Genomic DNA, 16,418 nt, shown 5'->3' on the forward strand with positions numbered 1-16,418 from the left:
CACAGTCAGGGTGGCTTCCTTTCTGGGCCTGCCTTGACCTCATGCCTGGCTCTGGCTCTTGCTGTCACCACACACACCTCTCCCAATTCCAGTGAAGATGAATCAAAACTTGTTAACCAATGCTACTGGCCAAGAGAGGCCATCCTGATCTCCTGTCCAGGGCTGCCTCTCTTTCTATATTGGCCATGTGCTTTGCCAAAGTCCCTATGCCCAACCTGATGGGTGGCTGGGTCCCCGCTGGCCTCACTCTATCCATTCACATTTGTCATCTGCCAGCATAGCAATACGTAGCAGTTAGATGCCTATCAGCAGGGGCCCGTCCCTTTAATTACTTCCAGCTGCCAGCAGTGCAGCCCCACTAATCACATGCACGTCCATGTATGTGCGTGCACGCACACGTGTACACATACACAGAGACAGAGCTGGCTGTGTTCTGCCTGATTTCAAGGCTGCAGTGATGCTCAAGCTGGCTTGAAACAACCCCAGCTTTCTGGGGTGGGAGCTGAGCAGTGAGATGGACCCGTGGGGCACATTCTCAGCATGGGCATAGTAAGGGCAAAGGCTGGCACTGGGTGGGAACAGCAACACTGGCCTTCAGGAAGATGCTTGATGCTCTGGTACAGTGAGGGTGTTCAAGGACCACACTTCACTATCTTCCCCGGCCTCCCTCCACTTCTTCTTGGAAGTGGTTGTGTTGATGTAGAGGTTCTGATTATTTTACGCAATCTCTGCGTACTCAGAAGTTGAAAATGGGGCAGGCTCTTGCCTGAGGGTTCCCTAAAATTCCATGCCATCAGCAAATCACAAAACAATGACTTGGAGAATATTTTGACCTTACTTTTAATTGTTCAGTTTTTACAACTGAAATACAGGCTGCCATTTGTATTCCTATACTTGTCTTCTATCAGAGTATCACCTAATCTCCTCATCTAGGTAGTTGTAGGCAAATAGAATTTGGCTCAATTTTTTTTCCTTTAAGTTCCCTATACATTACTGCAAATTAACTGATAACCTGCAAAAATAACTACTGCCTATTTATTCAAGCTCCCAGAGACCATATGCATTTTATGACTTATCTTTTTCACTTTGCCTTGAGGAAAATACTTTCCTATGTGATGCCAACTGCTAGTATAACCGAAATGACTTTACCTCCTCACATGCAGGGGGTCTCATATCTCCTCTTTTATCTGTAATCGTGTCTCTTTGTATAATGTGGTATTTTGAACCCCTTTAGAAATAAAACTGGTTTTGATGGAGGAAGATGCTGTGCCCCTTGAGTATATTTTGACAAGAAAAAAAGGCTAATATGTAGTCCCTGCTGGACTGTGTGTCTGTAAAAAATTTCAAAGGGTCTTTTAAAGTTATTCCAACAATAATAAGAAGCAAAATTAATTCATCCACTTAACACATTTTTACTGATTCCCTTTTAGGGTAGGTACTGATATCACAACAATTTTAGAAATATTTTTGTATACTGTGGGTGTGGAAAGAAAGAAACACTTTTACACTGCTGGTGGGACTGCAAACTAATACAACTTTTCTGGAAGGAAGTATAGAGAACCCTCAAAGAATTCAAGCTAGACCTCCCATTTGATCCTATAATCCCATTACTTCTGGGCATCTACCCAAAAGGAAAAAAATCCTTTTACCATAAGGACACTTGCACTAGACTGTTTATGGCAGCTCAATTTACAGTCACTGAAATGTGGAAACAGCGTAAATACCCACCAACCCAGGAATGGATTAATAAGCTGTGGTATATGTACACCATGGAATACTATCCAGTCATTAAAAAAGATGGAGACTTTACATCCCTTGTATTAACCTGGATGGAAGTGGAACACATTATTCTTAGTAAAGCATCACAAGAATGGAGAAGCAAGGATCCTATGTACTCCATTCTGATATGAGGACAATTAATGACCTAGCACATGGTGGGGGATGGAGGAAGGGGTGAGCAGAGAGAGAGGGAAGAAGGGAGGGAGAAGAGGGAGGGAGGCGAAGGAAGGGGAGAGCCCAGAGAGGGGAGGAAGGAGGGGGATGGAGGAAGGGGTGAGCAGAGAGAAAGAAGGAGGGAGGTGGGGGAAGGGAAAAGCAGAGAGAGAGGGAGGGAGGGAGGGGCTGGGGGGGTCACAGTGTGTGACACACCCTTTGGGGGCAGGACACAATTATAAGAGGGACTTTACCTAGCAAATACAATCAACCTAACCTGGTTCTTTGTACCTTCAATGAATCCCCAACCAAAATAAAAAGAAGAATTAGAAAAAAAAGAAATGTTTTTGTAACTATGAAACAATATACTAAACAAAAAAGAGGGCATGAAGAATTCTTCCTGGAGAGAAGCATAGCTGTGCCAAGCACATGCTGCTGGCAGCAGCCAAGGGGACTCTCCACTGCTTGGGGTTCTGCAGCCTGGTTCCTAGGACTGGGTTGCGCAGCTGGTGGGCTCCAGTCTGCCTCCAGAGTCCACCTGCACCTGCTGGAATCCTGACCTCTCTTACCAGGTATAGAATCTTAACACATCATTGAATGTCTAGTAGCTACTTCAGAGGGTCTTTGGAGGGATTTGAGGAGCTAAGTTATACAAAGTGTTAATAGGTCTAAGAAATAAACTTGCAAGAAATGTTAAAAATCAGTATTATGCTGGCTAAAATACATCTAATGTTATTCAACAGAGCCCAGAGTTAGGGCCATGTCCATATGAGAATTGTTGGTAATAAAAAAAAACCAGCTATATATTTATCAAATCTGACACCATTTAAATGTTTTATAATGGCTTTCTATCCAAATTAAAAAAAAAATCCCCTTCGAGCATGTACAGTTTTTCCTAAAGGTTCCTCCACAACCAACCTCTGAACTGTGTTCCTCCCCAGCCAGACTGTCCTTTACGCAGGGCACTCTCATTTCCTGTGCTTTCAGCCTTATCTCTTCATTTGGGGAATTGGTACTATTACTTATTCTTCACTGTTACACAGTGCTGCTTGATCTTTCTCTAATTTCCTCATTATTTCCCATACGGCTTATTATCTTCTTATTGCTTTCCCAGATGCTTTCAGTGATCACGCTGATTGCCAACAGCTCTTTTCTCTCGTCACAACAAAATTCCAGTTGAACAGAGTGTAGTTGATAATTCACCATCTTCACGCATCTCGAACCTGTTTACTGTTCTTTCTCCAAGCGGTTCACAAAAAACGCACGTGTAAGGTGAATCCAAGATGAGACTCTTTCGCTGAGAGGTACGTACTGGATTAAAGTCCATGGAAAGAGTACAAGACAACTGCGCCCCCGTGCTCCCTGCCAGGGTTGGAGGGATGCATGTGGGAGCAGAAAGCTCGCTAATGATTTTCCTACTCTTCTGAGTATTTTAGTGAAGGTTTTTCCATTCCTTGGTTTTCCTACCTAGAAATAGAAATAAACCCACCAACAACCTGCTCCTTAGATCCAGGAAGATAGAAGGAATTTGAGTACTATGGTTAAGTCAAGAGTACAATGGTAAATGTATTCTCACAGCTATGAATTTCAGCTTGTAGCTGATTCTGAGAAAAGCACACCCTTAAAATGTTAAGACACACTCAAACCAGCAAACATCACAGCACATGGATCAGTGACAAAGGAGTCCACGATGTCAGAACGTAATGTTCCCCTTCCTTGCCTCCTACCTTTAACTGTGAGTCCACCCAGGAATACCGGGTGTCACCCTGTCCCACATCTTACCTCCCTGACCTTCCACCCTCTCATCTCCCAAGATACTCCAACATCACAAGGACCTGGACCTCTGGATACACTGACAAGGCTGTGCCTCCCATGACAGCTGGAAGGGAGATATGTCATCAAGCCACACACCCCAGTGCAGGCTACAGCCATCCCCAAAGGGCAGCATTCCCTAATTTGTGCAACTTGAAAGCAGCGGGCCTTCCACCCAGCTCCCTCTTCCATTCTGGCACATCAGTGCAGAATTTCTCCTAGAGGCCTCCTTCCTCTTGAAGTTTGGACCCTTGTTTGTTTGTTGTGACCTTGGAAGAATTCCACATTTCTTCTGGAAATAGGATCGGTCAGTATGACTTCCTTCTAGATTAGCATTATTGTAGGTCTGCTGTCCTTTCCTAGGTAATAATAAATGCCCAAGAAAAGTGACCTAGCACACATTTGTTTGGTCCTGGTACCCTGAGGAACTAAGACAGGGCAGATCCCAGCCGCAGGCACCTGAGTCTATCAGGGAATTACCTGCCACCTTTGACAAGGCTTGCATTCAGGTGAAAGTATACTCTCAAACCCTCTCTCTGCTCTGTGTCACCACCAAGTGCCCTGGTCTGACTCTGCAAAGCACATGGGAGTAGACTGTCCAAGCGAGCCCACCTTTCCATTCTCTCTGGCTTCCACAGCTCTTTCCTTGCCTAAAGCCCATAGGAAAATGACAGCAGGTCCCCTGTGGGCCTGGATGGCAAGCGTGTTCTGAGCTTCCCCAGGCAGCTCATGGGATGACACCGATCTCCTATCTTGGCTCCTCTTGTTGAGGCACACGTCATTTATGTGTCACATCTTGCCATCATCAGAACACACCTGTACTCATTACACACTCAGCCAACCCCCTGTCCAGGCTCTGGGTGCACCACACCACTGCCACTGCCACCTCTTCCTGGCTGATGATTCTACTCTTGGGAGCATGTCATTCTACAACATTCTGTAGCCCTGTAGCTGCAGAAAACTTGCATATTAGACCTTTTTGTTTTCTATATTTCCTGATGTTTTGACATCTGAGGTCCTGCTAATCCTGGAGACTGCCCCATCCTGGGTTAGCCAGTTCCTAGAGATGGTAGGAGATCCGCCTACAAGTGCAGGTGTCCCGTGCAGGCTCCCTGGTTCAGAGCCCACACCCAGATACTTCCTGCATCGGGCTCTCACACTCTAAGACACGAGCCACCTACCCTAGTCACCCTAGGACCAGGGCCAAGTAGTGGATAACTAGGGAAGGTCCCTGCATCCCAGAGCCTGCTGAAACTATCCCAATAGGCCACCCAAGCCTGTGTTCCCTGCCTCTGCAGAAACCACAGTAAAGCCTCCTTCCCAGGTCTCTCCCTCCCTCTGCCTCCCGACTGACCCTGGGATCTTCTCCACGTGGCCCTGTGTGGTACACCCCTTCTACTGGTAACTGTGGGTAATAAGCAATGTTTACAATGGCAATCATCTCCTGGTCTATTGACCTTGCTATATGTGGATAATAATAAAACTCAATCTAGGCGCCTGTGGCTCAGTGAATAGGGCGCTGGCCCCATATACGGAGGATGGTGGGTTCAAACCTGGCCCTGGCCAAATTGCAACAAAAAATAGCAGGGCGGCGTTGTGGCAGGTGCCTGTAGTCCCAGCTACTTGGGAGGCTGAGGCAAGAGAATTGCTTAAGCCCAAGAACTGGAGGTTGCTGTGAGCTGTGAGGCCGTGGCACTCTACTGAGGGTGACAAAAGTGAGACTGTCTCTAAAAAGAGTAAATAAATAAATAAATAAATAAAACTCAATCTTAAAACAGGCTGTGGCTTTGATCCAGTCTTCAAGCTCTTCTTGAGGCTTTCCCTCAGCCGGTCACCTGCTGCCCTTCACGCTCTGATGGCAGGACAGGACTTGAGGCTCTACCCCTCTTGGGCCTGCATGTCTCATAAAGCCCTGGTCTCTCCATCGCAGGAGACAGACCCCATCCCCGTCACCACTTCCTGTGTCAACTTTATGTGCCACACGGAATCCAGCAGTAAGTCTCACTGGCACTGCTTGCAAAGAGTCTCTCAAATCAGATTCTGTAGGTGACACCCTGCCCTTCCATCAAGTACTGACTGCCTCTGCCCCAACCCTCACCCACACTCTGTCCCTTCTCTGCACAACAGACAGATCCCCTCAGAGCACATGTGGAGCATATTATTCCTCTACTTCAAACCACAGAAACTGACTCCCTAACCCCAGCTTACTGAGTCACCCTCCCTCACCTCTGTCCACCATGCTCCAGCCACACTTGCTTTCTCCTTTCTTTTCCAGAAAGAGCAGAGTGGAGGCCAGCTTTTGCCTTGGCTGTTCCCACCTTCTCCTCCCAAAAGTTTGTGTTAGTTCTCAGGTTATCACCTCCGCAGAGGGGCCACTCCCTCCCCTTCTTTGCAGCGCTGATTCCATGAAAGTGTAATATTTGTTTATTTATGGGAATGCTGTCTCTGAGCTCCCTCCTGCCCCCACCTGCCCCGTAATGCATTTTTCAAGCAAGCAGGGGCTTGCTCACGCACACGCGCGGTGCCGAGACCACTCGGCATGTAGAATAGCACTGGCTTGGGGTGGGGGAAAGTCAATCAGCTCCATTCACTCTTTCAGGTTGCTCTATTTTCTGTAGTTCCTGAGACACAGATTCCCTGATGGATGCTTTTTGGTCCTTATAATGTTTTCCCATGGATCTGTGATTTTTGCCTGCGAGCTCATTTTGAACAAGAATTTTCTTCTGCCTGAGTCTTACATGCATGCATGGGAAGTTCTACTTTTGACCCTGAGGAGTTCAGTGAGTTTCACTGGTTCTTACACTTTTCATCCTCAGCAGCGGTTGGAATTTGGAATGTACAGCCATGTGTGGTGCCTATTTCCAGGCTCTGATTTCTCCAGGGTGAATCTTTTTCTGCCCTTGGTCCAAGGCAATCAGCCAGTATTGGGCTGAGTCCTTCTAGCAGGCAAAGATTTTACAGTCCTGTTGTCACAGTTAGTTATGATAGCTGGCTTGATTCAAGGAGCTCAGTTCTAATTGCATAAGAGACTTGAGAGCTTAGCTCCAGCGCCCCGGGCAGGTGTTCAAACCCAAGCTCCCTGGGCTTCTTTCTGGTTCAGATGCCCTGTGAGTTAGCTTGGTGTCTGCTCCTGATGGAATTCTCCCTTGGTCTAGTCTTGGGGAGCATCCCTTTCTTGTGCTAGGGCTCAGCATTGCATTTAAAAAGAATGTTGCATTGTATCCAGCATTTGTGTGTGTTGGATACACACACATTTAGTCCATTTAGTCCACCACTTTGGTCACAAGATCCTTTCTGGTCAATCCCCCCATTTTTGTCTTTACTGACTCTAACCCAATAATTTGCCCTCTGAGAATTTTGCTTGACGCAGTTTGTTTTCTAGTCCTTGTTAACCCACATGCTTCATGTCTGCTCTTTAGAGTTACAGTGCTCTGAGCACGGGCACGCTGCTGGGCACCCTGAGTGCATTCAATAAATACTTGCTCATTACAGGAAAGCGAGCAATTTTCAATATTTTGCCACCAACAGCCGGTCATGCTGGCTGGTGCTGCAGCTCACCCCCTGGCCCCAGCAGGCCACGTCATCCTGTTGAACAACAGTGCACCAGATGGGAGGAAGTGTGGAAATTAGGGAGAAGATAAAAAAGGGTAGGCAATTACTGGCTTTTAAAGCCAATAATTCTAGTGGAGCCTTTCAAGGCTGGTAGGCAAAAGTGGAATATGTTTCTTACCACCAATTTTTTTAACTTGCCCCCATGATACTCAGAGTCCTGTATATATCAAACAGGTGATGTAATAATAGGGTGACCAGATGTCCCGATTTTTAACAATTTGTCCCACGTCCCCCGGTGTTTTAAAAAAGTCCCAATTTTTTGAAAGAATGCACCAACGGGCAGGAGAACAGTAAGGGAATATATGGTTTTTGGATGCCATGTGGCTATTTCGCCAGGATATGAGTTTTATATTATTTTCGTTAATTTTTATAATGTTAAACTATAATAATAACAAATAATTGTTGAGAAGTGATTATCGAGAACTGCTTATCAAAGTTTGCATTGTTGTTAGCCTCCCCCCCCCCCATGAATGGTGTCCCGCTTTACCAATATTAAAATGTGGTCACCCTATGTAATAATGATAATAGTAGTAGCTACTATTTAATATTTATGAGTACTTGTTATAGACCAGACCTGTGCTAAGCATCATAATATAAATATGAAAATAATTATGATTATCATAGCAGTTAATATACATAACATATTAAATGCCAGGCCCCATTCTAAGTGCTTCTCATAATATTCACTGACTCCTTTTAATCCCACTATTGACCATATGACTCAGAGCGGTTAAGTAACTTGCCCATGGTCACACAGCTATTAAGCAGCAGCATTCCAGTCCCTGTGCCCAGGTCCCCCTACTCAACTCCCTGACCCTATCCCCACCTGGTGATATCCTCTGCCTGCATTATTTCAGTCTTCAGAACAACTCATGACCCACTTTTTACAAAGATGAGGAAATGGAGGGCTCAGGGCAGTGTGAAGCAGGCTGTGAGGGAGGTGGCACAGCCAGTTGTTGGGCCAGCTCTACCCAGACTGAACCCTAGAGCTGTAAGCACCTGGGGCTGGGCTGTGGGACCACCGTCCTTGTGTACACATGTTGCATACATGCACATATACTTCCTTTAAGTCCCCCGGGTACCTTATGAAGCACCATACAATTTTGTCTTAAAATTTGTGTATTTCAAAGAATTTTTCTTAAGGTTTTATGATGTATTTAAATAATGAACATCTAATCTTGCCTGTCATTAAACCTTAATATATTTCTAAAGTTTAACTAAAAAAAACACTCTTAAATGAAAACTCTTACTCTTTTCTGTGAGAGTCACCCCTGTAGACCCAGAACTACTCTGAGAAGCCTGTGCCTGCCACTTCTTCCCCACCAAGTATCCTTCTACCTGGGACAGGTGGGAGCAGAACCGGGGGTCAGGTAAACAGTCTTGTTTGCTGTCCAGGAGTGTGAGTCTGAGAGAGGCAGTCTCCCCACCCGTCTGGACTCTAACCCCCTCTCCCAGCTTGGACAGAGAATAGTGGGGGCCAGGGGCAGTGGGGGTGGACAGGGCTGAGGTGGAAACTAAGGGCCTGGGGCAGGAGTTTGGTGAGAATGGATGGTTTTAGGTCCAGGCTCTGACCCACACCAGCAGGACACTGCAGTTCTGTCCTCTGATGCGATCTGAGGGCTGAACCATTTACTATTTGTAAAGTGCTTGCCATCTGTGCTGGGTACAGAGGAAAGCACAGAGCCAGCATTTGTTAGATCAATCAGTGCCTTTGAATTAGGAAACAAGTGAAGCCCAGAGACACGTGACAGAAGAGAGGGACAGACGGGCTTCCTTCAGAGATAAAAGGCAAAGAGCTGCCGACTCCATCCTGCTCTGGGAGACCACCTCATTCTCTGCCTCTCAAGACCCGGTTGGGGGAGAAGGTTGTCCTGGGCTGTGGGATGGACGTGGATGGTGACTTGGGTGCAGGCTAGAGCACGAGGCAGAGGAGTTCAGCACTGGCAGCTGTGGCTGCAGGGTGGCCTTCCCAGCAGGTGGCCTTCTCCCCATCTGCTGTTGGCAGCTCCCAGCTGCCGCTGGGGTTCTCAGGACACAGTAAGCAAGAACCAGGCTCTTAAGGAAAATGCACTTGCACCCTCACTGTGATCTCTCTGTGGGCCGATCTGCTCAAAGGCAGGGTGGGGTCAGTACTATGGAGCTAAAACACAGATGCTTTCTGCTTTCCCTGGAGCCTTCAAGAAGGAAGGTCTGCTCCAGTGAATCCTTAAAGCAAGGGCGTGACTGACTGTGTGGGCCAGAAATCTGGTTTCCATTATCAACCAGGTCACAGCAATGCAGGGCAGCATGTGTAGCCCACCCTGCAGGATATCACACTGTGGGCAAAGTGAGGGCGTGGATGGAGAGGAAAAGAAAAGAGTTACTTGTAAAAAGGGTCAAATAATCATTTTTTAAAATATAAACCTCTTTCTCCAAAGAGCTGTAGTTTTCAACCTTAGCTGAACATTAATTCCCTGGGGAGTTTAAAAATTCCAGTTGCCCAGGTCAAACCCTAAAGTTATATATGCATGGTCCTAAAAGTCTCGAGCAAGGGTGGGAAAACGATTTTCTGTGAAGGATCAGATACTAAATATTTTCGGCTCTGTGGGCCATACTGTCTCCACTGCATCTGCTGAACTCCACCGCTGCACCAGCAGAACTTCCATAGGCTATACAGGTGTCAGCGTACGAGTGTGGGTGTGCTCCAAAAAACTTTATTTATGTGGACAGTGGGCTAAATTTGGCCCACGGCCAAAGTTTTCCCACTCCTCACCTATAAGAGATAAGGGAGATTTTGTAAATCCTTTAACATCTCCAAACTTCTCCCTCCCAACACAAGACATCCCCCCCAATTCATTCATAAAATTTTACATCAAAATAACTCTGTGGAGTGAGATGTGAAGCCAGACTGACCAGGAAAGGATGGCTACAGCTGGTGCAGGGCACACGGGGGGCTCATTCTACTCTTCTGTCTACTTTTGTGTATTTTCCAATATTTTCCAAGATAAAAGTTAAAAGGATGTGATTTTTAAAAAGAGAGGAAAACATCCTCAGAAAAAAACACAAGTTGAAATGAGTAGGAAGCTTGGGGACGGTGGGGCCCCTGTCTGGCCTGGGGCTGGCCTTTGGAAGTCGTGTGCGCACACAGCACCGGGCAGGTGCATAGAGGATACTCACGACCAGTAGAGCAGCATGAGCAGGAAGGGGCAGATGATGAGCGCCTGCAGCACCTGCCAGTCCCGGCACAGGGCGGCCAGCCCAGGCATGAGGAATTGCCCGGCCATGGCCACGAAGCTGGCCACCATCGTGATTGTGAACCGTTTTCCAGGGGGACACAGCTCTATTCCTAGAATACAAAACCAACAAGAAAGAGATGAGTGCCCTGCCCGATGGCCTGCGGCAGCCCTGAGTGCACTAGGCCAGCACACTTCTCAACCCACCAAAACAGGAATTGTTTTCATTTGCTGTCATTGTAATGGCCCTGAGAGGTATTTCCCCAGCTGGGAAGCAGGATTGTTGGTCATTGCCACAGGACAAGTCAGTGGCAAAAGGACATTATATGCTTAGAAACCAGGAAATGCTGTTTTTTTCTGTTTCTGTTTTTTTGAGACAGAGTCTCACCCTGTTGCTCTGGGTAGAGTGCCATGGCGTCATAGCTCATAGCAATCTCAAACTCTTGGGCTCAAGTGATCCTCCTATCTCAGCCTCCCGAGTAGCTGGGACTATGGGTGCTCACCACAATGTCTGGCTACTTTTAGAGATGGGGTCTCACTCTTGTTCAGGCTGGTCTTGAACTCCTGAGCTCAGACAATCCACCCACCTTGGCCTCCCAGAGTGCAAGTATTATAGCTGCAAGCTACGGCACCCAGCTGGAAATGCTGTTTCTTATAGGCATAGAGTTTTTGCACTACCCAATGTTCCCACTTCCTCTGTTCTCCAGATGTCACCAAACTTGCCATCTAGCACGTTCCTCTCATGTCCATCCTCATTTCTGTTGCCATTCCTTCCTGCCTGTGACACTATACTTGGGGACTTGCTCAAGATTTGTATAGGACACCGGGCTTGTGTCCCACCCACCTGTACCACCCATCTTTTCTGGCTGACTCCAGTACTCCTGGAGGACTCTGAGTTCCAGGCAACTAACTCACATTATGAGACTGAGACAGACTGAGCAGCTTAGCTATTTAAACCAGACAAAAACAAACAATAAAGCAGACTCAAATCATACAGTAATGGTCTAACCAGAAAGCTCCTTCTCCATAATGGAATGCTGTAACCCCTTGTAATGTGTGCCTCCCTTTCTCTGTTCCTATTAGATAAACACCTCCCCAGGCAGGGGCTATGTCTGAGTCAGACTCGCAGCTCCCAAACAAAAACACAGAACCTGTCTTCAATAAATATCCACTGAATGGACGGAGACCACGGTCTCTTCCGTTTGCAAGAACCTTTTCTCTTCATTTGACACTAAGTCAAAAAGACAGTCACAAAACTTTAACCTGTGGCACCCAAGTGACAACTGACAGAGACCTACCCCATGAATCCCGTAATAAAGAGCCTTTGTACTAGAAAAATGCAGCTAGGTTTTACCTATTTTCCCCCATAGGACAAGTAAGTTTATTTGCTACTCTACAATATGCAGTTTTCCCTAAAGCTTTCTTGCTTGTTAAATTAAATTAAATGCTTATTTCAAAATATTAAGGGGATACAAATGTTTTTGTTACATGGATAGTCTTTATAATGCTTCAGTTAGGGTTGTAAGCGGGCTCATCAACCAAATAGTGATCACTGTATCTATTAGGTAGGTTTTTACACCTCTCTTGCCCCCATCCCCTCCTCTTGATTTCCTATGATTTTTTTACTTCTGTGCTTACGTATGCCCATTAGCTTGCTTGCTTTTTAAAAAAAGTTTAGCAGGAAGAAGGAGAGGAAGAAGGAGAAGGGAAGACGAAAGAAAGGGAGACCCTGGGAGAGAACACTGTCCGCGTCTTTGTGTCTGGAGACTGTTCCGTAGATCGGCTGGGACAGCTCATCTGCTGGCTGTTTAGGGATCACAGAAGGGGGTCGCAAGGCAGCAAGAAGGGCAGCAGATTAGAGGCAGAAGAGATAAATTACACTTGGCTGCAAGGGTATTGTCAGCCCTACCAAGGAGAGGGCACCATGCCAGCCAATTCCTACACCAGCTCATCTGCTGGAAAAAATAATAATGCCATCAGAATTTCTATTCCTGTTCGGCCACAAACAAACAGATCATCATCCTGGCTATTGATGAGTAAGAGAGAAACCAGGTCTCACTGAATATTGCTTATAAAGAGCTCTTTACCACTCTATTAGGAAAACTGGATTAAACAGCTATCAGCTGTGATGTTCCTTTCAGTACCCTAGGCTGGGCTCACTTAAAAGATCCTTAGCATGGTCCAGATTTGGCATTTCTGCTCTTAAAAATAACAAGGAAAATAGGGTCTTTCTTTTAAGAAAAGACTAACAGTTGTAGATTTTAGTTTTAACTTATTAAGCACAAGCAGTTGACTTACTGCTTTGACAACCAGAAATCTATATTAGCCTCGGTTAAGTTTAGTGGAAGCTTGGCACAGGCTCATATCAGATAAGGAAATGTAGCATTTGGGCACCCAGGTAACCTTTAAACAAAGTCGGAGAGATAATGCGGAAATAGCAAGATGGCTGCACGGCGACAGTTTGCTGGTACAGCAGACACTGCATATTGCTTGTGGTTTTTCTCTTCACTACTCGTCTTTAATTTAGTGACACAAGAAGGATGAAAATATCAGCAACTCCACTTCTTCCCCCTCAGTCCCCTTCAGGATGTCTGATATCACACAAAGGAACAGGGGGCCACTTCCCAGGCCAGTGTCTACTTGGACGTGACTGAGGAGAGAACGGCCGTAGTGGCTGGGGATGCTAATCAGACCGCAGTCCCCCTGGGTTGCAGTGAGTTGCTGTGATGGCACATTTATAAGTGTGACTGTCAAGATGACAATTACTTAACTGTCAGAGTTTTTCTTCTAAAGGTTCTCTCCCTCCTCTTCCATATGTAAGTGGTCTGCGTGGACCCCTAAGTCGTTGCTCCTAGAAACATTCTCCTGGAACTCGCAGTGTCAGCAGCAAATGGGGCTGCATCTCAGGCCCCACCCAGACCTATAGAATCAGCATCTGCATTTTAAAGAGACCCCAGGGGACTCCTTGGGCAGCACTGCCTTGCTGTATTTCCCCTAAACCATAAGCATATTTTGCCTCCCAGCTGAAGAGGTGTAATAATTTTCTGATCTCTCTCCTCTTCCTCTTTATGCTAGGAATCCTAGCAGAGACTTTATGTCACAAGGTAGAAAATGCAGCACACTCTAGCAGATATCTGATATTTTAGCATTCCTGCAAGCCATGGAAAAACACAGTGACCTGATGTAAGGGCACAGGTGTGACCATCTGTACATAAATACCTTTTTTGTCTTGACTCACCAGAAATTCTTTCCAAACTGCCTGAATCCAACTACATTCTGAAGGTGGCTATAAAATTTTTTTTTTAAAAAAGCAATTATTAAGGAACTGCAGGTACTTTAGGTTTGCCATTAATCATATATTCCTTTTGGGTGTTCCTTTCCTCTGCAGTGGAAGAGGAAAGAATACCTGAGACTGCTAAAGCTGTGAGTCCTGACATCCATCAGAAGGTAATGGGGGCTGCAGGTGGACCTCTCTGCCCAGTGCTGCCAGCAGGTGCAGCTGGTGAAATGGCTCTTACACTTTGGAGACAGTTCCAGCCACAAAGGGCAGAGAATGCTGTCCCCAACCCAACGGTCCCCTCAGGGGTCTGGCTGCTATGGTGATTAGGTTCCCTGCAATATCCACAGCCCCTTTGGAAGACCCTGCCTGGAAGCTGTGTCCCAGTACTTCTTAGAACCAATTTCTTTGCCAATGGAGCCAATGCCAAATGATCTCAGTGGCTTTTCACTTATGGGTAGCAAGACTCCTGATTATGCAAAACAATTAAGGGTCACCATAAGCTGTCATCCTAGATAAGGCATCAAAGATTCAAACATTAAAATATGTCAAGTTTCCAGTGCTTTCACTACTATGATTAAGAGCCTGGATGCTGGCCCAGAGTGCCTGGGTTCAAACCTGCCCCTCGCACTTCTAAACTATGGCCTTGGTGTATCTCAGTTTTGTTATCTTCAAAATGGGGTGTTGTGCACATTGCACTTGGGCCTAATACACATAGTATGAGGGTAACTTTGTAGAATATTTTATTAATTTTGTGCATGAAACAAAGTTTTGACTGCAACTCATCACAGAAGGTCATGTGTAGAATTTTCTACTTGTGGCAGCATCATTTAGGCACTCAAAAAGTTTTAGATTTGAGGGCATTTGAGATTAGGAAGCTCAACCTGCTTAATAATAATTATTGCCAAGTCATGCTTTGGGCTCATTTGACAGAGTGAGACTCTGTCTCTTAAAAAAATAACTTTTCCCCTAACTCCTTAATGGAGAAGGCTTCTAAGCTGTCCATGGAAGCTACATATACTTTGTTGATGAGCAGAGCAATCACCGAGGGTTGTGAGAATGAGCTAGCGTGTAATTAAGACCACACTGAGGTCTTTGGTCAGTAGCTGAACAGGGACCGTGACCAGGACAGCCTGAGTATGCAGGAACAGGGCAGCCCGCAGGCTATGTTAGAAAGGTGGCATTGTTAGAAGATTGCAATTCTGGGAAGATTTACTTTTCAGAAGTTTTCAGATTCTTACAGATTTTCAGGAGGAAAAGAAAATTGTGCTATCCAGAATAGTCACTGCAGGTGGCAGAGGAAGAAGCCCCAGGGCAGCAAGGCATCAAAGCCCAAGTGTGACCCCTGGTGCTGCAGTCATTCCTTGGGAGGAGAATGTAAGGGTGAGACTGATCCGTCCATGGCCTCGCCTCAGTCAAACACTGACCTCAGGGTTGCCGTGAAAATATCTGATAGACCCGACTAAAGTCCATGATGAGTTGACTTTCAGTAAGAGAGGTGATTCTAGGTAATTTGGGTGAGCCTGACTTAATCTGTTGAAAGACCTTAAAAATAGAGTTGAGGATTCCTGGAGGAAGAAGAAAAAATTCCACAATCCCGTGAACCAAGTTCTTGCAGAAAATCTCTTAATGTGCTACTCAGTGTAGGTCTCCTACTGGTTCTGTTTGTCGGTTCAACCCTGATGTGGAGGTCAAGGCATTTTGCTCATCACATTGGGTCACATGGGCCCTCCCACAAGGCCCATCTCAGAAGCTGCCCTGCTGGGAGTGTCAGGAAGTGATGCTACTGCAGCATCCTGGGCCCCAGGTCTCAGCCCCACAGGGCACTGCAGGCTCTGGGGGCATCTAAGTCTAACACTGGGGCATCTAAGTCAAACACTGGGGCATCTAAGTCAAACACTGGGGCATCTAAGTCAAACACTGCAGCATCTAAGGAAGGAGCCTCAGGTAAAGCTCACGGCTCTGTGTTGCTGTTAGCCAGCAGAACTCATCCCTGGCTTTAGCCTCCTAGAAATACTAGTCAGAGAACAAAGTTTTAACATTCTCCTTCTAATCCCTTTACCCCCCATACACACGTACGCTTATCTAACTCTTCACTGGATTCAGTAATTAAAACAGTTAAACCTTAAAAATCTTTTGGAATCAGTCTTAAAAAAATGTTCCTATAATATACACATGAATAAAACAAGACATTTACTCTTTCTTCTTTTTTTTTTCCTTGAGACAGAGTCTCATTACGTCACCCTTGGTAGAGTGCTGTGGTGTCACAGCTCACAGCAACCTCCAACTCCTGGGCTTAAGTGATTCTCTTGCCCTAGCCTCCCACATAGCTGGGACTATAGGCACCTGGCACAACACCTGGCTATTTTTTGGTTGTAGTTGTCATTGTTTGGCAAGCCCGGGCTGGGTTCGAACCTGCCAGCCTCACTGTACGTGGCTGGCGCCCTAGCTGCTGAGCTATAGGTGCCAAGACACGCTTCTTCTTTCTTAAACACATTTAAAAGAACTCTGGTGAAGGCAGAGAGAATGTATTTTCTTGGGATTGCTAAGTGTTCCTGGGTTCCCTGAAATGA

The 16,418-nt window shown here is 46.1% G+C and overlaps 1 protein-coding gene across 1 annotated transcript in view; it reads right to left on the reverse strand.

Moving 5' to 3' along the window:
- Nucleotides 1–16,418, reverse strand: part of SLC22A23 (solute carrier family 22 member 23) — a 127,497-nt gene that overhangs the window by 40,610 nt on the left and 70,469 nt on the right. The window contains exon 2 of the mRNA XM_012804249.2: nucleotides 10,513–10,681. Coding sequence (XP_012659703.2) covers nucleotides 10,513–10,681 — 169 coding nt within the window. The remainder of the gene's footprint in view (nucleotides 1–10,512; nucleotides 10,682–16,418) is intronic.

The sequence above is a fragment of the Otolemur garnettii genome, unplaced genomic scaffold, assembly GCF_000181295.1.
Source record: "Otolemur garnettii isolate 467f Iridium unplaced genomic scaffold, OtoGar3 scaffold00026, whole genome shotgun sequence".
Taxonomy (NCBI): domain Eukaryota; kingdom Metazoa; phylum Chordata; class Mammalia; order Primates; family Galagidae; genus Otolemur; species Otolemur garnettii.